Source organism: Notamacropus eugenii, chromosome 3, assembly GCF_028372415.1.
Source record: "Notamacropus eugenii isolate mMacEug1 chromosome 3, mMacEug1.pri_v2, whole genome shotgun sequence".
Lineage (NCBI taxonomy): Eukaryota > Metazoa > Chordata > Mammalia > Diprotodontia > Macropodidae > Notamacropus > Notamacropus eugenii.
Window position 1 is genome coordinate 289,702,182 of NC_092874.1, and position 23,657 is coordinate 289,725,838.

General features: G+C 44.4%; 1 protein-coding gene across 2 annotated transcripts in view; it reads left to right on the top strand.

Moving 5' to 3' along the window:
- ABTB3 (ankyrin repeat and BTB domain containing 3) overlaps window positions 1-23,657 on the top strand; it is a 304,327-nt gene that overhangs the window by 231,269 nt on the left and 49,401 nt on the right. For both annotated transcript variants that reach the window (XM_072655838.1, XM_072655840.1), the window contains exon 4: window positions 9,319-9,471. In XM_072655838.1, coding sequence (XP_072511939.1) covers window positions 9,319-9,471 — 153 coding nt within the window. The remainder of the gene's footprint in view (window positions 1-9,318; window positions 9,472-23,657) is intronic.

A 23,657-nucleotide genomic window follows, 5' to 3' on the forward strand; every position in this document is an offset into this window, starting at 1 on the left:
CCTGGGAATCTGTTCATCCTGTTTTGAGGAGCGTGTGTGTGTGTGTGTGTGTGTGTGTGTGTGTGTGTGTGTGTGTGTGCAATTACACATCACTCAGCTGGAACTTAGCTCTCTAAATTTGAGGAGACAAAGCATAGTGGAATTGGGACTAGATTTCTCTCCCGGGACCTGGGTTCCAATCCTAACTTTTTACTAGCTGTGCGACTCTGTGGAATTCATTTCAATCCTTTGAGGCTCAGTTTTCTCATCAGTAAAATGAGACAATAATAGTTGTACAATCTTGGAGTTATTATAAGGAAAGCGTTTTGTGAGCCTTAAAGCACTATAAAATGGGAGTTATTCCTATTAATCTGTCCAGAACAAAGCAGAAACATGGTGGGAGAAAATGGAGAAGGGTTTTTGAAGAACCAAAATAAACATAATGAAAATACATTGGAAGAAAGCTCTGTCACTGGAGTCAGAGGACCTGGATTCAAATCTTACCTCTCCCAATAACTACCAATGACTTTAGACAAGTCATTTAAACTCTCTGGACCTCAGTTTCCTTTTCTGTAAAATGAAATGTTTGCCTAGGTGATCCCTGAGGTCCCTTCTAGCTCTAAAACTATGATCCTATGAAGTCTATGCACCAAAACCCATATACTTTATACATAGTAGGACCTTCTCAGGCCTTCATTCAGACCTATTTACTCTTGTTTTATATACACTGCTAACAGTTATCTGCTTCTCAAACCCAGAGAAGATTAGAAGCAACAAATTAGAACTGTAAGATCCAGAGCAAAAGGAGTCACTCAGACTAACCAGTACCTGGGCAGGAATCTTCTCCATAATTTCTAGACTCCATTTGAAGACTTCTGTTGAGTAGGAGCTTACTCCCTCCTCTCTCTCTCTCTCTCTCTCTCTCTCTCTCTCTCTCTCTCTCTCTCTCTCTCTATTTCTCTCTCTCCTTCCTCTCTTTTCCATGGTATCTTTGTATCATGTGTTCATAGATTTGAAACTAGAAGGATCCCAATCCAACCCACCTTGGTCCCTGAGGTGACATGGATAGTGAATGGAAGACCACTCTGGGACAGCTCTATTGCTTCCCTGAGTCATCAATAAAAGACTAGATGATGTTCCGTATCCTTTATTTAAGTAGATAAAAGAGTAGGCATCTTAGAAAGATTTGTATTGATCCCATCAAATCCTGGAACATTGAAGAACCTTCTGGATGAGACTTGTAACCCCTCAGAAAAGGGCACCTGCCTATCCAACTGGGAAAAACAAGTAGATTAAGAAAATTTGTTGTCCAGACTGTCATAAGCAGCTGGATGGGCTCAGCTAGCCACCCAGCAGGCACTGCAAGTGGACAGTGAGATGGACCCACAACTAAACAGAAGGACAAAAGGAAGCAGGACTTCTTTGGGATATTGTAAAGTTCTTTTAATGACCCCAGAGGTCCACCTGAAACAAAGGTCCTCTTTTAATCAAAGTTAGATGGCAATATAAGACATTGCAGTCCGAGAAAAAAGTCAAAAATGAGTATCAGCCAGAGAGTAATAGAAGGGGATATGTTGGAAAATAACTGGCCATAAGACCTTAGACACTAGGAATTACAATGGTGAAATGAAGGCTGTCTTCAAAGAAATATATGAGCAAAAAATGCCTAGTCAAATGGTGAGAACTGTGAGTACCATGGACAGTTCCATTGCCTAAGCGATATCCAGAGAAATTGAGGAAGCCTTGAAGCACTAGCCCTGGAATCCGAGGACCTGAATTCAAATCTCACCTCTGATACTTACCACCAGTGTATCCTTGAGCATACATTTCATGTTTCCAAATCTGCTCTGTATAATGAAGGAGTTGGACCACATGACCTCTGAGGTCCCTTCCAGTTCTAGAGCTATGATCCCCACTCCCACTCCCCAGAAAACTACAGAAGGACATGAATTAGAGTCACTCAGAATGGGTTGAAATCTCCATCACAGGAGGAAATGCCTGCATCAGTAGGGTCATAGCACCACTGATATATTTGTGTATTCCCATCCAAAATGTTTACATATTTGGAAAAGACAGAGAGGGATGAATGCTTGAGACACTCGACCCTCCAGAATGCAGAAAGCTATCAATCAAAGCTCATTACCAGAGGTTTCCAGATGGCCCAGGTATTGCTGTGGTCCTGCCCTGCCTGCGGTGAATTCCTCCATCCCTGAGCTCCATTTGCATGCAGATGTCACATAATTACAGTGGATATTGCTATGGAAACCAGTGCTACACATTTTCTCCTATCCATTTATCCTCTTTTCTGCCACTACCTATTTGCCTGGAATTAGCGCACTGCTCAAACTGCTGTTGACCTTCTAATTCCCTCTCTCCAACCTGGAAGGGATCCAGAGAAAACAGCAGAAATAAGGAAAGGTCTAGAAAACAGTGGCATGATTCAATTCATTCAATCCAGTAAATATTGAGCACCGTGGACATCTAGTTCAACATCCTCATTTTACAGATGAGTAAACTGAGCCTCCAGGGGGTAAAGTGGTTTATCCTAGATCATGAAGGTAGTGAGGGCAGTTTCATAGTATAATGATTTGGAGCTAGAAGGGTCCTCAGAGATTATCTAGTGTCATCCTCTCATTTCATAGATGAGGAAACTGAGTCCCATAGAGGCCATAGGATCATAGACTCAGAGCTAAATGAGACCCTAGAAGCCATCTCATTTAACTTCTTCATTTTACAGAAGAAGAAACTGAGGCATGAAATGGCTAAGTGACTTGCCTATGGTCACATAGCTAGTATGTATAAGAGGCTTGATTTGAACCCAGGTCTTCCTGTCTCCAAATCCAGTGCCCTCTCCACTACCTTGGAAAGTGACTTTCTCCAGTTCAAACAATGGTAGAGGCAGGATTTGAACCCAAATCCTCTGACTCTAAATCCATCACTCTTACTATGAAAACACTGCCCCATCTGGTTCAGAACCTGAAGGTCCAGTAACACAGCCACATCTCTACCTAAGGCATTTATGATTAGCATAGCTAAGTGGTGTGGGGTGCCAAGCTTAGAATCAAGAAGACTCTTCCTGAGTTCACATCTGGCCTCAGACGCTTACTAGCTGTGTGATTCTGGGCAAGTCACCTCACACTGTTTGCCTCAGTTTCCTCATCTGTCAAATGAACCAGAAAATAGAAAAGAAAATGGCAAACCACTCCAGTATCTTTGCCAAGAAACCCCAAATGGGGTCATAAAGGGTCAGACACAACTGAAACAAGTGAGCAACAATATAAGCAACCCTTGTTATTTGCACTCACATATAAAAAGATACAATGAAATCTCTCCTTTCACTTTCCAACCACCCCAAGCTGTCAGTCTCCGTTTGAGAGTTGAAATTCTACACAGGAAATCAGCCCTATGCAGGACTGGCGCAGGACTGGAGGGTGATTCTTCTTGCTTTCACATCTCTAGTGCTGTTTTATACTCAAGGGATCAAAAAGAGAGGGGTCTCCTTTGAGCCTTCACAAATTAACCAATCTAGAGCCTGATCTCAAATACCTTCAAATGGACAGACTAGACCAGAGCAGTGGTATCAAACAACTAGGAAGATCCCTGCCTGTGGCTTATCAGCTGAGGAAGCCACAAATTAAACACATTATCTACAATGCATTTATTTATTTGGTTAAATATTTCCCAATGGCATTTGGCTATTTGGGGAATTTTATGCCTCTGGGCCAGAGCAAAGACAAAAGATAAAAATATTAAATTGTTGTCAGGGCCATGGGACACCAATATCCCATTATGAAACCCTGAATTGTTTCAACCATCGTGGAAACCACGAAATACATTGGGAAAGTCACTTAGCAGTACGTACCCTTTAGCTTAATGATACCGGTCTTGGACATCTAAACCCAAGTGTTCAAAGACTGAGGGAAAGATCCTATACATACCACAGTATTTGTAGAAGTGCTTTTTGAAAAATAAATGGATTTGTGAACACTAGGGGGCAGGGTTTATAGTTTCACCCAATAGATTTGACCTCCAGTAGCTAACACAGTGGGTGAAAAGAATACACAATGTGGAGTCAGGATCAAAGGATCTTAGATTTATGGTTGGAAAGGGCATTAGAGTCCAACTTCTCTTTTTACAGATGAAACTGAAACACAGAAAAATAAACTTGCCCAGGGTCACAACAGCCAGCTGTGTCTGAGGCAAGATGATACAGGAGAGTGTTGGACTTAAGGAAGATGAGTTTAAGTGGGGTTAAAAGTCCCACCTCAGATGGGATTAGCTGTGTGATCCTGGTCAAATTGCACCCTTTTGGCCTCAGTTTCCTCATCTGTAAAGCACAGGAGTTAGACTCTACCACCTCTAAGGTCCCTCTAAGTTCTAAAGCTATGATCCTATAATCAACCTGGGTGCCCCAAGCCTGGACACACACACACACACACACGATACCTTTCATTTTGTATACAGTTTGTACATACTTAGACATTTATCTGTTGTCCTCACTATTAGAATATAAGCTCTTTTTGAGGGAAGGGATGATTTCATTTTTGTCTTTACATAACCAGTGCTTAGCATAAAACCTGGCACATAGTAAGAGCTTAATAAATGGTTGTTGATTGATGAACTGATTGTTTTTATGATAGACTGTCTTCCTAGATTCTATAGCTGAAAGAATCTCCCCACTTTTATATCTTACCTGCTTCCCCCTCCATCTCCTCAAAAAAAAAAAGGAAAGGAAACAAAAAGAAAAATTGTTTCTCTGTATGTGCATGAATGTGTTATTTTTTTTTCCAAAAAAAAAAAAAAGAGAGAGAATCAGCAAAGGATTTAATGAACTCGAAGGTTCATTGAGGCAGAAGTGATAGAAATAATAAAATGACATCAAAGGGAGAAGAGACAGATTCTTATTCCACAGAGAACCTGGGAGGATGCTGGAAATGAGGGGTTCAAGATTCCATATCCAAGTATTCAGTGTTTGCTTTGGTAGAGGTGAACCCTGTGCACTGCCTGGTTTTTCTTTTCCTCTGGATTCATCAGACACAGATTGTGTGATCCAAGCAGTGCAGGGTGGTTTGTAGCCCAGCATTGGATATGAAAGACAGCTGCTGAGAGACAGGGGTGAGGGGGGTGTGAAATTGAGGGGGCAGATCAGAGTGAGCTGTGTGTGTGTGAGTGTGTGACAGAGAGACAGAGAAAGAGCGAGACAGAGAGAGAAAGAGACAGAGAGAGACAGAGAGAGGAGAAAGAGAGGAGAGAAATAAAAAGAAAGAGTGGGGAAGGGAAGAGGGAGAAGAAGAAGGAAGAGCAGAAGGGGAAAGAGAAGGAAGAAAAGAAAAGAGAAGAGAAAGAGGAGAGATAGAGGACTTGATTTCTAAGAAGAAAGCCTCTATCCTGGGGCTCAGGCAGCAATGAGAGAGCCAGCCTAAGGAAAGGAAGGACCTAGAGCCTAAACAGTATCTCCCCTCTTCTCTTCTCCTCCCCCTCCCCCCCACCTCCCCAAAAAACAGATCATAAGTTACATGAGTTAAGTAAGAGGACTTCTACACAGGTAAATGTAATGCTGGGAGTTTGGTACTCTATCCTCACCTGTCAAGGTGCTAGATTGGTCTCAGGACCTGAGATAAAGCCAAGCAAGCAAGCATATGTGTGTGTGTGTGTGTGTGTGTGTGTGTGTGTGTGTGTGTGTGTGGCCTGACGAGCACGTTGGGACAAGAGCCAGACCTGTTATTACACAAAAGGTGAGATTTGAGAGCAGTCCTAGGTGCTGCTGTCCCGAACCAGCTGGCTCAGTGTAGTTTCCAATCAATAACTGTTTATTATGTGTACATGAAGTTTCCGGGAGAATGATAACTCCAGGCCAGGGTCTTTCCTGACTTCCGATACCTCAGCTGTATAAGCTGGCAGTGTATTCTTTGCTATTAAAGGCAGCCAGGTGTGGTAGATTGAAGGACAGAGAGCAGTCTGGGCCATAATATGAAATGTAGTAGAATTATCATGTGCACTAGATCAAAGTTGAGCTGGGCCTCAGAAAGGCAGGAGAGACATAGGGAAAGGGAGAGGGGTGGCATTCTAGGATCTAGGAACAGCAGGGGGAGGGATGGGATCACCACAGAATGCTTCAAGAGGCACCGAGCAGGAAACCAGCCCAAGTGGAATAAAAGGTCAAGGTTTTTCTGCAAGATAGGGTTGGGTAGGTAAGGCTGAGAAGAAGGGTTGACTGAGACCCGGGAAAATCAGGGCTAGGGACAAGAAAAGATCCATGGAATTTGAGACTTCTGGGTAGTGATAACATGGGCATGGCAGAGGTAATTTGTAGAGGTAATTAATAATAATAGCCACAATCATAACTGGCCTTTATATGACACTTTAAGGCTTGCAAAGGGCTTTACATTCGATCCTTGCAGTAGTCCTGGGAGGTAGATGCTATTATTATTATCCCCATTTTACAGATGAGAAAACTGAGGCTGTCAGGTTAAAAGACTTGCCACAGCTAGTAAGAGCCTAAGTCTGGATTTGAACCTAGGTCTTCTGAACAGTATCCAGTCTCTCCACAATACCAGATGAGCAAGTGGAACAGAAGCCCCTTGAGGGCAGGCATTATTCCATGCCAGTCTTTGAATCCCAACACCTCACACCTAGAAGGACATTAATATGTGGCTGTGGAATTAAATCGAATTGATTTGACCAGTTTGATATAGGCCAGAAGCAAAGACCCAAGCTTCACGATGCTCTGAGTTCTGAGAACCCCAAGTAGGACATACTCAACAAGTAGCATGTAGCCTGTTCTCATCCTTAGCAGGTTTTTCTGGCCTCTGAACCTAAATATGCCTCTCTGTAATCTCCACCCATTGCTCCTGGTCCCTCCCTCTGGGCTTGGATTGGCCTTCTTGTATTTGACCTAAAGTCAAATACCAGCTCTGGGGTCCTTAGGCCTCAGTTTCCTCATCTGTAAAAAGTGGGGGATGGTCTTAGTGACCCATGATGTCCCTTCAGCTCTACACTTGCAATCCTCTGACCTTGGCAGAGAGCCTTCTCCTTCCTCAACCACTGCAGAGCCCTTCAGCATCCCCCTTCCTCATCCTCCAGGTATCCTGCCAGTCGTTCCTTCCCCTCCCTGCTGCCACCAGGGCCGTGGCCCTGAAGGAATTCAGTGCAGTGTGCAGAAATTCTGCTAGATGACTTGTAGCTTCCTCCTTGCCCTCCTGGCCCACATCATAGGGCATCAAGATAGAGCAAGGGTTAGCCAGAGGCTGAGAATAAATGAAACACCAGGTCATAGCCTCTCTCCCTCCTATGACCCTGGGACTGAGGGATGTCCCCCATCTGGACTAGCACCAATCACATTGGATCATGTCAGCAAAGTTACCTTTTGTTCTTGCCTTGAGAAATTAGAAAAGAAAGGAGAAAAAATCATAAAAGGAGAGATAAAAAGAAGAATGAAACTGGCTTGCACTTTGTTTTATAATGGGAATGTCTGCTGGAGTTATGCCTGCTCTGGCCTTCTTAGAACATTAGCTTTTGAAGGGCTGCATCATTTTTTTAGTGTGATAAGGTATGCTTCAGAGACCTATGATTTATCAGCCTGGGTGCTCCAGGGAGTAGAGAGGAGCAGTACTCTACTTCCGACCCCCAAAGCAGAGGGCTGGTCCCCAGCATGGTGCCTTTGGCCCAGACTCGGGTGTTTCATCCACATAGGAAACTTCCATCATACCAATTCATGGTACAGTGGAAAATGCATGGGATTTGGAGTCTGAGGACTTGGGTTTGAACCCCCGTTCTCTCTTTGCATATCATAAAATCACTTAACATTTCTGGACCTCAGTTTCCTTCGACCAGATGGCTTGGTAGCAGGGGTAGGGAACCTAGGTCCTTGGGTGTGGCCTTTTGACTAAGTCCAAGTTTTGTTTTTGTTTTATAGAATAATTTTTTTATTAAGGGGATTTGTTCTGTGAAGTTTGGATTCAGTCAAAGGGTTGCACTTGAGGACCTAGAGGGTCACATGTGGCCTCAAGGCCTCAGATCCCCACCCTTGGTAGAGGTTTCCTCCAGCTCTAAATCTATGATTCTATTCTATTCTGTTGATTAAGATTGTGGTTGATCCAAGACTTACTTAGACTAAGTTAACTAGACTAACTGACCTAAGACTAACTTAGAATTTTTCAGGACTCTGAGAAGTTAAGCCACGTGTGTAGGGTAACACAGCCAGTAGTGACAGAGATAAGATTTAGACCCAGACCATTGTCACCCTGAGGCTAATCCACACTGTGTCTTTGTCATATGTCCGTAATATATAAACACTGTTCTCACCCCCTCCAAAAAAAAAAAAAAACCCACATAAGGTGGATATTTACCAGCCATGTGACCTCAGGCAAGTGCTTCTACATAAATTGAGGAGGTTGGACCCAAAGGGATCTTAGAAACCATTGAATCCAATACCTTCATTTTACAGATGAGGAAAGAGGCCCAGGAGGTAATAGGATTCAGTGCCAGGATCATAGAGCTCTAGCTAGACCTCAGAGTTCATCTTGTCTGACACCTCTATTTTATAGGGGTTATCTGACTCAACCAAAGTCACAGGGAGTGTGTGGCAGTGAGGGATTTGAAACCAAGTCTCCCCATTTTAAATCCAGAGAGCTCTCCATGGTACCATTAGACACATACATACTACATACATAGATGCATAGATAGATACATAGATGGATACATATATAGATACATGGATGGATGGATGATATATACATACATACATACATGAATGCATATATATATACATATCTCAGAAAGATGATGTTAGATGCTTTATCACCCACAAATTATCTGAGCTCAGAGAGCTCACACAACTAGGAAAACGCAGGGATATGGGCCCTGGAAAGGAATCAGAGCAAGGTGAAAAGAAGCTGATGGGAAATCAGTGGAGAGAGAAAGAGGAAAGCTCTTTGGCAGGGAGGGAGGGAGCCCCAAGGCCAGAGGCAAGTTGCCTGTGTTTCCAGGGAAAGGTATAAGGGCTGAGGAAGCAGCTGGGAAGCCAGTGAAGAGGCAGAAGGAGGGAGGGGAAGGAGTGGGCTCTGTCAGAGCCACATAAGGAAAAAGCGCTTTCCAGAATCACCAGCCTTGCTGATAGCCTGCATCTGTATTCCGCTCCTGTAGCCAAGGTCCACAGGGACCCCAGGAAATGGAGCTTCAGGACGCAGGAGAACAGGAGGCTGAGAAGTGAGCCAGCCACCTGGCCCCTGAGCCATCGCTGCCCACCAGGGTGACTGGGGGACAGCTGCTGGAGAGCCTTGTCCGCGGACGTAGAAATGCCAGCGCTAATGGCCCATTTCCACATCCTGTCCCTTGCAGGCCGTTCCTTGTGCTGCCCCCTCTGATGGAATGGATCCGGGTAGCTGTGGCTCACGCTAGTCATCGACGCAGCTTCTCCATGGACAGTGACGACGTCCGCCAGGCTGCCAGGCTGCTGCTGCCAGGTGTGGACTGTGAACCCCGACAGCTCAAGTAAGTCCTTGGCATCTGAGGGCATGAGGAGGAAGGGAAGGGATGGGGCAACAAGGAGAGAGTGACTAGTGATGGCACTCAGAAGCCGGCATCCTCTGCCTGCTGCCTTCCTCAACAAAAGCCAGACACCGAGAAGTATGAGCCCACTCAGCCGGGGCTTGTCGCTGGCTGCTCCACTTCCTGACCGAGCCTGAGCCTGGCTCCCCCATTATCTAGCTGTATAAACAGTGTTAGGGCCACAGAGCAGTCTTTCTAAACAGCTGATTCTAGTATCCAGTGTAGGGGAAGCAGATTATTAACAACAAAAGGGCATTTGAAGCTGGGAATAGTCATCTCTGCCTCAAGTCTTCTAGTCCTGAGACACAGTTTATAGGTGTTCAAATATTTTTCATCACCCCAGCTGCCCATGAGGGTGTCTTAGACAACAGAAATGCACTCAGTCTGAAACAAGTTTCTTTGATTCCCCAAAAATAAAGTACTAAAGGAGAGGGATATATAATAAAGTCTGTTTCTGGGCGGATGTCAATTCCTCTCTCTCTCTCTCTCTCTCTCTCTCTCTCTCTCTCTCTCTCTCTCTCTCTCTCTCTCTCTCTCTCTCTCTCTCATACACACACACACACACACACACACACACACACACACCGCTTTCTTTCTCTTTTTCTCTCCCTCCTCTCTCTCTCCCTTCCTCTGTCTCTCTGCACCCCCTTCTTAGAATTGTCTAACAATGCCCTTAGAGAAAAGATGCTCAGCTTGTAGGCTCCACGTGCTAGACCCCCTGCCTTTTGGAATGCAAATGATAGGGGGTACATCCCCCAGGGTATCTCTGATCAGCCCAAGGTTTGTTCCTGAGGGCACTAGCCAAGACTCTTAGACTTTGACAATAGCAATCTGTCAACAGGGGAATTATTCATAGACTCCACTTTGCCGTCCTCCCTCCTTTGGGTCTGCCACAGAAACTCCCTGGCATTCGAATGAGGGCTCATTTCTCCTCAGGTGACAGATGCTTGGTCTCTGAGCACAAAGCTCTGAAAGCCATGCTTGGCAGGAGCTATTTCTCATCCTCACACAGTGGAGGGGGAAGGCTTTAGTGGAAAGAAGCAGAATCTGGAGCCTTAGAACCTGGGTTCAAATCCTAACCCAGGATGACTCTGGGATGGCCCTTTAATCTCTCTGGGACTCAGTCTCCTCGTTTGTAAAAGGAGGGATCAAGACCAGATGACTTCTGAGGTCTTTGCAGCTCCAGATGTAGGAATCTGTGTTCCTGTGAAGGAGGTGAAGGGTTAATAATAATAGTTACTCACATTGGTTTAACATTTGAAGGGTGACAAGGCATTTTCCCCAGAACAGTTTTTGAGATAGGCAGAATAAATCTTACTCTTATTTTATAGGTAAGGAAATAATTTGCAGAGCTGTTATTAAATTTGAGCCATGTGCCAACCTATGAGATACATTCTGTTATCATTCCCATTTTCCAGATGAGAAAACTGAGCCCAGAGAGCAAGGGGCTTGCCTTGTTTCCTATGTGGGATAGGAGCCTCTAATAATGGGGATCTCGCTGCCTCTGACCCTTTCTAGTTATCTCCGAATGTTCGAAAGCTTTTCCTTATTTAGGTAAGCATCTACCCATTGCTAGAACTAGGATTGTGCCTTCTAGGGTTGACTTAACTGGCTCTGGGCTCACTTTCAGGTCAGGGTTAAATGGCTAACAAATGTCAGAGGTAGATTTTGAACTGAATAATAATGATCGCCGGCATTCCTATAGCATTTAAAATCTGCAGTACTCTTTGCATAATTCATTTGATTCCCTTCCATAGCCCAAGGAGGTAAGTATTATGCTATTATCCCCATTTTAGAGATGAGGAAACTGAGGCCCAGAGATGTGTCACTTGCCTTAAGTCACACAGACAGGAAATGTCAAAGGCTAGATTTGAACCTGGGTCTTCTGGCTCTAAATTCACCATACCAAGCAGGAGTCACCGAGGTTGTAGACTAGTCAGCTACCACCCCATCCCCCTTCTGCTCTGAGCCCAGAGTGGTATCCTTATGTTGCTTCCTGGACATTTCTCCATGCAGTAAGAGTCCTCAGCCTCACCCTCAGCTTGTCCCTTCTCCACATCCACAGCATGGGACCCTCCCCTACCTGAAGATTTGAGGCAAAGGGCAGCTCCTTACTGCAGAAAATTGGGAAGGGGAAGGGGGACGACTGAAGAGGAGTGACGTTGATTTTTCCTATGACCAAGGAAACCTCATTCTCCTTTTTGGGCCATGTTTTTCTTATCTGCAAAATTGGAGGTGGGGAGATGACTAGATATTATGCCTGGATCCTTATTATCGTGATTGTCCTGAGATACCTCAATAAGCCTACCGGCTTTTTCTCTCATGTACCACATTCCATCTCCCTGGTCCCCTTGCCTGAAATGTTCCAACTCAAATGTTGACCTCCTAAAATCTCCTGCTTTCTTCAGTTGAAGTTAAATGCCTCCCACAACTCAAGACCTTTCCTGATCTTCTTCCTCTAATATTAACGACACTCTCCAACCCCCTCAAAAAATCACTTCCTGTTTAGAATCTTAGGGATTTTGTTGATATTAGGAACTCCCAGATAAGGACACTCCCTCCACCAGTGCAGATTGGCACCCTCTCTGAACCTTAGAGAGTCGACCAGTGATGTCAAATTCAAACATAAATGAGGACCACTAATTTGTACACAAGGTTCTTTTAGGGCCACATATTGATTAGTTTTAAAGTATAATGTTATCTATATTTTATTGTATTCTTGTGTGTCTTGTTAAATGTTTCCTAATTACATTTTTATCTGGTTCAGCTACAGGGGTGTGGGGGGTAGTGTTGTAGGTCACACAGCTTGGGAGGCAGAATTTGAACTCGGATCTTCCTGTTTCTACTCTGCACTATGCCATGGTGGCTACATTGTATCTGTTTTGTATTTAATTATTGCAACAGTTATATATTGTTGTTATTGTGTTGTCCTCCGTTCTTGAAGAGGACCCTATATATATACGTAGTATTTCTTTGATAGAATGTAAACTCCTTAAAGACAGGGAACATTTTATCTCTATGGATTGTCAGGGTTGCAGCTAGGTGGTGCCACCAGGTCTGAAGTCAGAAGACCCGAGTTCAAATGTGATCTCAGACATTTTATAGCTGAGTGACCCTGGTCAAGTCACTTAACCCTGTTTGCCTCAGTTTCCTTATCTGTCAAATGAGCTGGAGAAGGAGATGGCAGACCATTGCAGCTTCTCTGCCAAGAAAACCCCAAATGGGGTCATGGAGTCAGACGTGACTGAAATGACTGAACAAAACTGACAATCAGTCAAACACCTACCATATGCCAATCACTGTAGTAAGTTCTGGGGATACAAGAAAGGCCAAAGATTATCCCAGCCCTTTAGGACCGCCCCCCACTCTAATGGAGGGGACAGCCTCTGTCCCAGGGGGCTCCACGGTGGATGGAACACTGGATGTGAGTTCTAATCTAGATTCAGACCCTTCCTCACAGTGTGGCCCTGGACAAGTCACTTTACCTCTATCTACCTTGGTTTCCTTATCTTAAAAATGGACATAACAGTAACACCTACCTCCCAGGGTGCTTGTGAGCATCAAATCAGATAATGTTTGTGAAGTTCTTTGCAAGTCTCAAATAGCTCTATAAGTGCTAGCCCTTAGCATCCCTAGTGCCTTGCTTAGCACCTGGAGCTTAGGAGATGCTTGGTAAGTGCAGGTACTTAATAAATGCTTGTTGAATGAATGAATGATCCTTGGTATAAAAAATAAAAAAGCAATCCTGGCCTTGCTAGAGTTCTTCTATCAAAGAGGCAGAGGCTACTTGTCAGACTGCCTTTAGAATCAAAAGTTGTTCATTCCTTTCAATTGTGTGTAACTCTGTGACTGAATTTGGGATTTGGGATTTGGGATTTTCTTGACAAGAATACTGGAGTGGTTATCTACTTCCTTCTTCAGCTCATTTTACAGATGAGGAAACTGAGGCAAATAGGTTTAAGTGACTTGCCCAGGGTCATAGTAAGTGTCTGAGGCCAGATTTTAACTCAAGAAGATAAGCCTTCCTGACTTCCCAGTATTCTATGCATTATGGTGCCACTTAGGTGACTTTTAGATTCAGAAACTGTGGGTTCAAATTCCACCTCTACTACATATTATCCCAGTGACCTTGAGCAAGTTCATCTGGCTTTGGTGGCCTCCAAGGTGCCTTCCAGCTCTGATTTCATGATCTTAGGGCAGCTGCTGCCAGACTGCATGGGGCAGGTCATCCAGTTCTTCACAGGGTGTGGCATCTTTGTAGGACAGGTAGGTCATCTGGACTTATTCTTCAGTGGGTAGCTCCAGTTTTAAAAACCACCTCTAGTGATGGGTTCTGCTGGGTGATACCGCATTCTCTTTAGCTAAAGTGTTACAGTGCTCTTTTCAAAGATTCCCTAGCCTGTGATTGGCTCTCCTCTATTTTCCTTAGAACTTTGGATCAAAGGTTTGTCATCTCCAGGCAGGAAATGAGAGAAGTCTAGGCTCTTCTTTTTGATAAGCTTTCTTGGCAGAGCAAGCTCCCCCAAGGAAGGATTCTTCCTTTACTTATAGTGATCAGCCCTGACTCAGACAGGTTAACTTCCCAGACTCCTCTCATGGAGAGGAGAGGTTGGAGACAGAAGTATGAATCCAGTGTGTGCCATAGAGGCAAGTCCATTATCTCGCTGGTCTTTCCACATGCCTAACCCAAACTTGATCCCTAAATTCAACTGAGCTGTTCAAATTTGAGTCTCTTTCTAAAATAAGGAGAGCTTCTTTCATAACTTTTACATTTCAAAGCTGTTTTTGCCCCCTTCCTACCTTCAGTTTTGCTAAGTTTAAGCTGGACACAGACTAATGCAATGTGACCTTTCTGAGCCTCGGTTTACTCATCTGTAAAATGAAGATATTGAACTTCAAGGTCATTTCAAGCTTATCTATGACTCCTGGCACCTCAGAATCCTACTCTATAAAATGAGGGGGTGGTATTTAGCTCCTAATGACTCTTCCAGCTCTTGGTACTATGATCCTTGCCTGTTTTCTGTACAGACTTTTGATCCACAGGGAAAGAAAGACCTGAAAATGGCCCACTACTCCTGCTGTGGTCTTGGCAGGTGGGAGTGTGGGCCGGCCCTGTCCATGGGCTGACCTCTTCTTTTAATAAATGGCTCTCACTAAGTGTCTTCGTACTGTGGCACTCCACGAAGGGGACTTTGAAATTGGTGTTTGACCCTAGACAGTTGATGGGGTTATTAGCTTATGTAATTACCCACCAGCTGCCAGCCCTCTCGCTGGGGGAGGGGAGGGCAGGGGCACAAAGTGGAACGCAACCAGGAAGGAAAGCCAAACTCTCGGTGGGACCTGCCCAGGGTGACCTTGGTCAGCTGCCTCCTCTCAGTTTCTGCTTTTCTCAGCTTCCAAAAGACCTCATGGAGAGGGTGTGAGTTTGTTCCCGAAGGGGATAATTGGCTGCAGCTGCAGAATCTCAGCTGATTAGGCGGCCTTATTGATCTTTGATAAAAATATCAAAAACCCAAATCTGCTCACTCAGAATCCTTTTTTGGGTGCTTTCTATTTGAAATGAAAATATGTCCTATGAAGCAACCACCCTTGTAAGAAGAGGAAATGTTTACTTTGAAAGAGAAAAGATTGGGAGGGAGAAGGGGGGAGCAATATCACTGACTGTGCAATCAGAGGACCTGAGTTCAAAACCTTCACTTTATACTTTGTATGTACCTAGCTGTTTGTATGTCATCTCCCCCCTTTAGTAAGCAAGTTCCTTGAGGAAAAAGACTTTCTTTGAAACCTCAGAGCTTAGCACAATGCCTGGCATATGGTAAACATTAAATAAATGTTTGATTTATGACTAATTGATGACAAGGGTGACCTTGGGCAAATAATTTACCTCCCTGGGCCTCAGTTTCCTCATCTGTAAAATGAAGGAAGGGGTGAATTATTTTTAAAGTAAGGTAGGTTTGACTAGATGGCCTCTGAAGACCCTTTTGTTCAGTTATTTTCAATCATGTATGACTCTTCATGACCCCATTTGGTTTTTCTTGGCAAAGATACTGGAGTGGTTTGCCATTTCTTTCTCCAGATCATTTTACAGATGAGGCAACTGAAGCAAACAGGGTGAAGTGACTTGCCCAGGGTCACATATCTAGTTAGTGTCTAAGGCTGGATTTGAACTCAGGATGAATCTTCCTGACTCCAGTCCATAGCACTCTGTGGCATCCCCTAGCTGCCCATCTTTGAAGACCTTATCATTGCTATATCTTTGACCCTGTGATCCTCCCCTGGCCTTTGGTTTCCTCATCTGTAAAATGAGAGGAGTGGTGTAGATTCCAGCTCTAAATCTATGTTCTATGACCTATCTGTACTTTAATGAGCACTGGACTGGGCATCAGGAGATAGTGCCCACGGTCCCTACCTTTACAACTTATCCATTCTGTGACCCTCATATTAGAAATAGCTGATGTTTCCTTAGTTGATCAGTTAACATGTGTTTATTGAGCACCTATTCTGCACCAGGCAGTGAGGATAGAAGGAAAATGAGAGACAAGTCCCTGCCTTCAATGAGTTACCAGTTCACAAAGCAGATTCCTTATAGCAGCCCCGAGACAAGCAGTGCAGATGTTAGTGTTTTTATTTTAATGATAAGGAAATCAAGCCCCAGAAAAGTAGCAGAACCTAGATTGAGCCTCAACTTTCTTGGGGTTAGGGATGGAAGACTGTACTTGGAGCCAGGGCACCCTGGGTTAGATCTCAGCTTTGTCACTTACTAGCTTCTCTGAGCCTTAGTTTCCTCATCTGTACAATGAAGGTGTGTTGGATTTGGATTGGTCCCTTTCAGCTCAAAATCTGTGAGCCTAAGTATCCATTGCTGTCTCCCCTTTTCTGGATCTGTGTTTGATGATCTGCTCAATGAGGCAGAATTTAATGATTTTGAAAGTCCCTTCTAGTCATGTTGGCCTTGAGGAGAATCAGACCCTCTCTCAGGACCTAAGTTTTCTCATCTGTAAAATAAATAACTCACTAGACTAAATGATCTCTCATGTCCTTGCCTGCTCTACATTTTAGGATTTAATACAAGGTGCCAAGCTACAGATGGTAGACACTGCCAGCCACTTCTCCAGCAGCATTCTGACTTCCACTTTGTGCCAAGCAAAGACTAGAACAGGCATTTACCAGATCAGACTCAGTAACGCGTTACTTGAGCAACATCCTCAAAACTCATGGTCAACCTCTACTTTTCCAAGAGGAGAAATAAATTCACAGACAGATTCTGGGAGCAGGAAGAAGGTCCAGCACAGCAGCTGGCACATAGTAGGTGCCTAATAAATGTTGATTGCTTAATACTTGCTGATTGGCTGTAAGTCTGATGGGCTCTACTCAACCATAGCTGCCAACCAACTATTCATGAAGAACCTACTGTGTGTCCAAGTCTATGACTGAATTTAGTTGGATTCACTAGGTCTTTATAGATCCCCTGTTATTATGAAAAGCACGGAGCGAGGTGCCAGGGATGCAGAGTCAAAACCTCAAACTGGCTCTGCTCTCTAGGAGTTTCTATTCTGGAATCCAGCATTTAAAGAGATTAATATTATGATATAATATAATATATAGTATATTATAACAACATAATAAATATAACATAACATAATATAAGGTAATATGATATGAAATGATGATATGATTTATGATATAATTTGAAAAGGGGAGAGCACAATGTAGGGGATCACCCTACTTCTTCCACTCCACCCAAACAATTGTTCCCAACTGCCCCCTACACCATAGGAGAGCTGAGCTATGACTCCAGAACCTCCCTGGTCTCCACTAGACCAACAACGGCCTTCCTTTGCCTGCTTCTGCCATCTTCTTCACACCCACCAGCCACATACACATTTTTACCTCATCTTCCACCTCCCTTTCATGTGTTCTTTTCCCATTAGGAAGTCAACTCCTGGAGGGCAGGTGATATCTCGCTTTCTCACTTTTGTCTTGGTAGCATTTAGCACAGGAAGCTTAATGCATAGAACTGTAGACCCAGAGTCAGGAAGACTTCAGCTCAAATTAGGCCTCAGACACTTACTAGCTGTGTGACCTTGGGCAAGTCACATACCCTTTGCCTGAATCCACTGGAGAAGGAAATGGTAAACTACTCCAGCATCTGCCAAGAAAACCCCAGAGACAGTATTGGCATGCTATGGTCCATGGGATCACAAAGAATCAAACATGAATGAACAACAACCTCTATTTTTCTTAACATAGTGAATACTGAAACCAAAATTTAAATCCAGGCCCCAGAGATCAGGTCTGTGGTTTTTCCCATTGCACATACTCTTTCTTTGTGCACATGCTGTATCGGCAGTTTCCTGTAAGCTCCGTGCAGGCAGAAACAATGCTATGTGTTCGTCCTTGCATCCCTCTGTCTGACTTCCATTGTAGGTACCCTCCATGGCTGAAGGAATTGATCAATAAATTGGTAAATATTTATTAAACACTTACTGTATACCAGGCACTGTGCTAAGTGCTGGGGATACAAAAGAGGCAAAAGGCAGTCCTTACCCTCAAGGAGCTCACCATCCAGCAATGATACTAAGAGCAGCAATCTTTTTAATTGGGATCCATTTTTCCTGCTATATGGGAAGGTCCTTACTTTTGACACCTCTGTGTATGATGGGCAGGGGAAAGGGAAAGGGAGGAAGGATATACAAGAGGGACTGGCCCTTGAGAGACAAGAATGCAACCTCACTGGACTTGGGGTCAGGAAGAACTGAGTTCAGATCCTACCTACTATTGATTTGTGTCAGTATGTGTGTGAGAATCAGAGAGACAGAGACACTACGAGAGACGGAAAGAGAGAAAGGAGAGAAAGAAGAGACAGAGAGAGACAGAAAGGAGGGAGAGAGAGAGACAGTGAGAGAGAGAGGGGGAGAGAGAGAGAGAGAAAGAGAGAGAGAGAGAGAGAGAGAGAGAGAGGGAGAGAGACTTAAACGCCTGGACCTCAGTTTCCTTCCCTGTAAAACAAAGGAGTTTGATTCAGGGGATCTAAGGCCCAGAGATGTTGTGACTTGCCTAAGGTCACACAGGCAATAATTAGCAATCTGGAACTTGCCGTTCATGCCCTCCAACTCCCCATCTGGCCTTCTTTTCCCCTGGGAGGAGAGCTGATGACTGGGGAGCTACCCCTTCCCCCTGCCCCTAGCACTAACATAAACCCCCTCATTCAATTCATCAGTCAGTCATTCAGAAGTATTTCTAAAGTGCCTACTATGTAGCAGGTATTGTGCTCCTCATCCTCGTCTTTATCCCACTTGGATACCCATTTACTTCAGAAGGTCAGCTCCCAAGGCTGAGTGTCCCTGGACACATTACGTGGGCTGACTTCAAACCTCCCAAGAGCGCCAGCAAAGAGCGAAACAACTCCCTCTCAGCCTGCAGGCTGTCCCCTTGAGTGTCCTTGTCTTCCAAATTTGGATAAAAACCACAACACCCCATGGACAGCCCCGTCTGGGCAGCCTCCATAGAGATGCTGGTCCCTTCCCCTCCCAACATCTATTAGCTGGGTTCTAACAGCTGGGCTTGTCCCCTCACTCTCCCCATCCTTCTTCCTCCACCACCAGGAGGCAGGTACACTGGTACCTGGATAACCTGGAAACTCTCCTGTCTTGCCCATGTTCCTCTCTTCTTCCCCAAGCCACTCTACTTACAAGTACCAGGGGATTAGGATCAGGGGCCTTGTAAGGGACTGAGATCCCAGGGCATATTAGATCAGGGGCTTGCAAACATTTTTCACCTTTCACCTCATGAGTGTGAAAAGTACATCACAAGCACATTCTGGGCTTAAAACCATTCAACAAACTTTTGTCTTCAGTGACATCTTGACCCACTTTCAAATGAGGACTCAGAGTCTGACACCAACAATTCCATTTAAATTAATGGCATTAATGGAGTGACTGTTATGTGCTGGGTTGGGCATTGGTCATATAAAGACAAAAGGAAAACTACCCTTGCCTTCAAGGAAATTATACTCCACCTAGGTTTATGGGTTGTAGGGTGCGTTCAGGGAGGACCAGTACCTTTGGTGTGATGGCTGCTGAGCCTTTTTGGGGGCTTTTTCCATCTTTGGTGTCCACCTGTTCCACCTAACTCTCACCTGTGGCTCCAAGCAGCTGCAGCATGCACAGCGGCCACACCCTGGTAAACTGTTTTGGCAGATGGGCCAAACCAGGTTGAGGGTAACCAAGGGGTCTCAACCCATTGGTGAGTTAGGGGGGTGTCTACTCCAAGCATGTGAAGACTTCCTCTGATAGAATGGGCAGATGAGAACAATTTGTTCCAGTGGCCTTGAAGGCAGGAAGGAGGCGATGTGGAGCTTGGTTAGACACCAAAGACACCAAGGTCATCCACTGCATCCTGAGGTCTCTATTCATTCTGTGGACATTTATTAAGGGTCTCTGCCCTTGGGGAGTTTACGTTTGACTGAATGAAAACAAAACTGCAAGAGATCTCAGAGGCTACCTCATCTGACCCCCTTATTTTACAGATAAGGAAACTGAGGCATAGAGAAGTTGAATGGCCTGCCCAAGATTCCACAGGGAGTAGGTATCAGAGATGGAATTTCAACCAAGGTCCTCAGATTCCCAAAGCAGGGTTCGTTCTGTTAAACCCCAGATCAGTAAATACAAAGCATACACAAAGTAATTTTAATTCCAAGGGAAAACGAATACTGGGGGAATTAGAAAGACTCATATAGGAGGTGGCACTTGAAGTGAGCTAGAGACCAAGAGGTGGAAGCAAGGAGAGAGGACATTCTAAGCATGGAGCACAGCCTAGGCAAAAACGCTGAGGCAGGAGATGATGGAATATCATGTGAAGGCACCAGCAAATAGACCACCTCTGCTGGAGAACAAAAGGTGTGTGGGAGAAATGAAAAGATGAATTAGAAAGTGATCCTGGGGTTAGATTGTGAAGGGCTGTAAGTGACAAACAGTGGCATTTGTTTCTAATCCCAGAAGCCATGGAAAGCTGCTAAAGGATCCAGTAGATAGATATTCCTACCTCTTACTAGAATCAACAGTGATTGATGGGTGATTGGATTGAAGGGGTGGGTGTGGGCAAGGAGACTGAAAAGCTAAGAATGATTCCAGGGCTGCAAACCTAAATACTGGAAAGCTGACTCTAAATAAATGGGAAGGTGCAGAGGAGGAGGGTTAGGTTTAGCGGGGAAACAAATGAGTTGTTTTGGATGCGTTGGGAGGAAACAGCATTTATTAAATGCCTACTATGTGTCAGACACTTTGTTAAGTATTTCACCAACATTGTCACTTGTATTCTCACAACAACACTAGGAGGTAAGTGCTGTTATTAATCTCTACTTTATAATTGAGGAAACTGAGGCATAGAAGGATTTAGTGACTTGCCCAGGGTTATACAGCTAGTAAGTACATTATATCTTCCTGACTCCAGGACCAGTGTTCTCTCCTCTATGCCGCCCATTTGTCTGTAAGCAGTTGAGTCTCAGAAAGCTATGGGTGGATTTGTGTAGCAGCCAGGCAATGATTTGAAACTGGAGCTTAGAAAAGAAGTGAATGCTGAGTATAGATTGGGGGATGATCTGAAAAGAGATGAATGAATGAATGAATGAATGAATGAATGAATGCATTTATTAAGTGCTAACTATATACCAGGTACTATATGAAGCACAATAGAAGCAAATACAAAAGTAAAGCGAGACCCTCCCTCAAATATCTAACATTCTGATGGGAGAGTCAATATACATAAAGGAGTTGTGGTCTGGAAGGGGTATTTTGGTTTGGAAAGTTATAGGTGTAGCACATGGGTTCTGGGGCTCACTCTCAATTTCTACTGGCAGATGGGGATATACCACATCTCCCCTCAAGATTCTAAGAGCAACCCTGGGAGACTGGGAAACTATCTTTCTAATAGCATTGCCCATACAGCAGCCATCTAGTGTGTTCCCCCCAAATATTCTTTGACCACTTAGCAATTCAAAGGTAACCAGCTGGTCTCTTCTCAATTTGACCAGTTAAAATCAATTGGTTTTTACAAAGGGGTATCTACCGAGAAAGTACAGCAAGGACTAAAGTATGAAAATATTCCTCCAATACTCCCTGGAAAGAATTCATACAACAGAGGCAGAAACAGATGAAGTGCCATGGATTCACAGCCATGTGGCTGCCAGGTGGGAGAATAGGTTTCTGACTTCTACCTTCAGTACTTCATCTTCCCCTAACCCAAAGGCATAGAGTATTTCTTCTTCACCGGAAAGAGAACTGTCCTCTGTTCAAGCTTTTATAGGCATGCTCAGTTTTATTCCAGATACCAATTTAGAAGGATTTTTATTTGTCACTATACAATATGAAAGACAGAAACATAATACCTGCACATTTTCCAAGCTAGAGAGAGGAAAGGCCTCTCCATCACTCCTCTCTAATGTTTCTAGAAGCAAGCTCATTGAGTTTCTGTGTGAGAGAAGAGTGTGCATACTCTAAGGGTATGCTCTCATTGGGCAGTCTCCCCACTCAATTATTTCTCTTTGTCCTGTTCCCCAAGTTTAAAATGTGCCATTCTCAGCAAATCAACTCTGGTACCTTTTAAACTTACTGTCCATGTTTTTAATCCTAAACAATTTTCTGGGGGTCCTAGGGAGACATAAGTATTGTTCTCTTATTTGCTTCCCCAATGACATAGGGGAAAAAGGCTCAAAGCAGCCAATTTGGCACAGTCTCATATATGTAATACTCTATCACCATTGTCCCCAAATACAGAGTCCCTGATGATAAAATGGTTCAGTTTTCTATGGTTTCTGGTCTGGGCGCAAAATGGCTGATGAGAAGATGTCAGGGAAGTGATGATAGCTCAACCCATGGGAGCTGATGAAATCAGACCTCTACAACTCTTGGGGAGAGTCAGAGAGATGAGAATGTTTAAAGACCAGAAGGCAGCCAGGGTGCACATGCCCATAGTTACTGGTTATTCCCTAGTCAGGTCTAGGACAGGTAAAGATGGAACCTTCATGTTGACGTTAGAGGCATCTGGGTGAAAATGAGCCCCTGGGTGGGGTGAGAAGGAACATTGTGGACAGAAGTAGCATTGTCTAGAGTGAGTCAGTTGTTCAGGAGGAGGGAGGGGTGAGACAAGAGGAGGTGAGACAATGTCTGGGGATCTTGAAGGCCAGACACTTACGTGGGAGAGTTGGTGTGGACTAGAGAGGCTTGTTTCCTGGGTAAGTGGGTAAGACCATGTGAAAGATAGAGCAGCCATCAAGTGTAGTATAGGAGAATCAGTGGTGGGCAGGAGGGAGCGTAGCACAGAGGAGCAGGCACCTGGGTTCAAATCCTGCTTCTGCCACACACTTCTTATATGACAATGATGATGATGATGATGGTGGTGGTGATGAAAATGTGGAAGTTGGACTAGATTAAAATGTATGATCCTGAGTCACCTTATCACTCTGGGCTTCAGTTTCTTCCTCTATAAAGTGAGGTGTTTGGATTATTTTACCTCAAGAGCTTTCTAGTTCTAATGATCCCAAGTCATTGCCTTTGGGCCTTGGTTTTCTCTTCTGTAAGACAAGGGAGTTGAATTAAGTAACTTCAAAGATCTCTTCCATCCCTAAACCCATTATGTGAAGTTTGAAAAACTCAGAGTACAGGAAGGCTGAGAAACTCAGGGCATATGGTGGCTGGGACCAGCAACCATAAAGAATTCAAGGAATATTCAGTGTGAGAGTGAGAGGGTGACTAGGTTGGGCTATATTTGGATCCCAATTTCTTCCTGGATACAGCTCTTCCAGTATATGGGAGCCCTGGGGAGTGGTCAGAGGATAGCTTTAGTCACATCCCACTAGTCTGAAAGGACATTTTTCTGGGGTCCCTGCAAGAGGAAATAGATTCTGCCCACAGTGCAGTGAAGCACAGATCAACTCAAGCTTAGGGCTTGAGTGAGTTTAAATGGGATCATGACCTCTTCTGCCTGGAATTCCTCCAAAGCCCAGGGCTCCAGGCTAGATGATCCATCCAAAATGAACAATCCTGGAAGACTGCTTGGAGGAGGCACATCAAAACCTGCTTCTCAGAAGAGGGAAAGCTATGAACTTTATGCACAAGAGGAGGAAGGAGGGA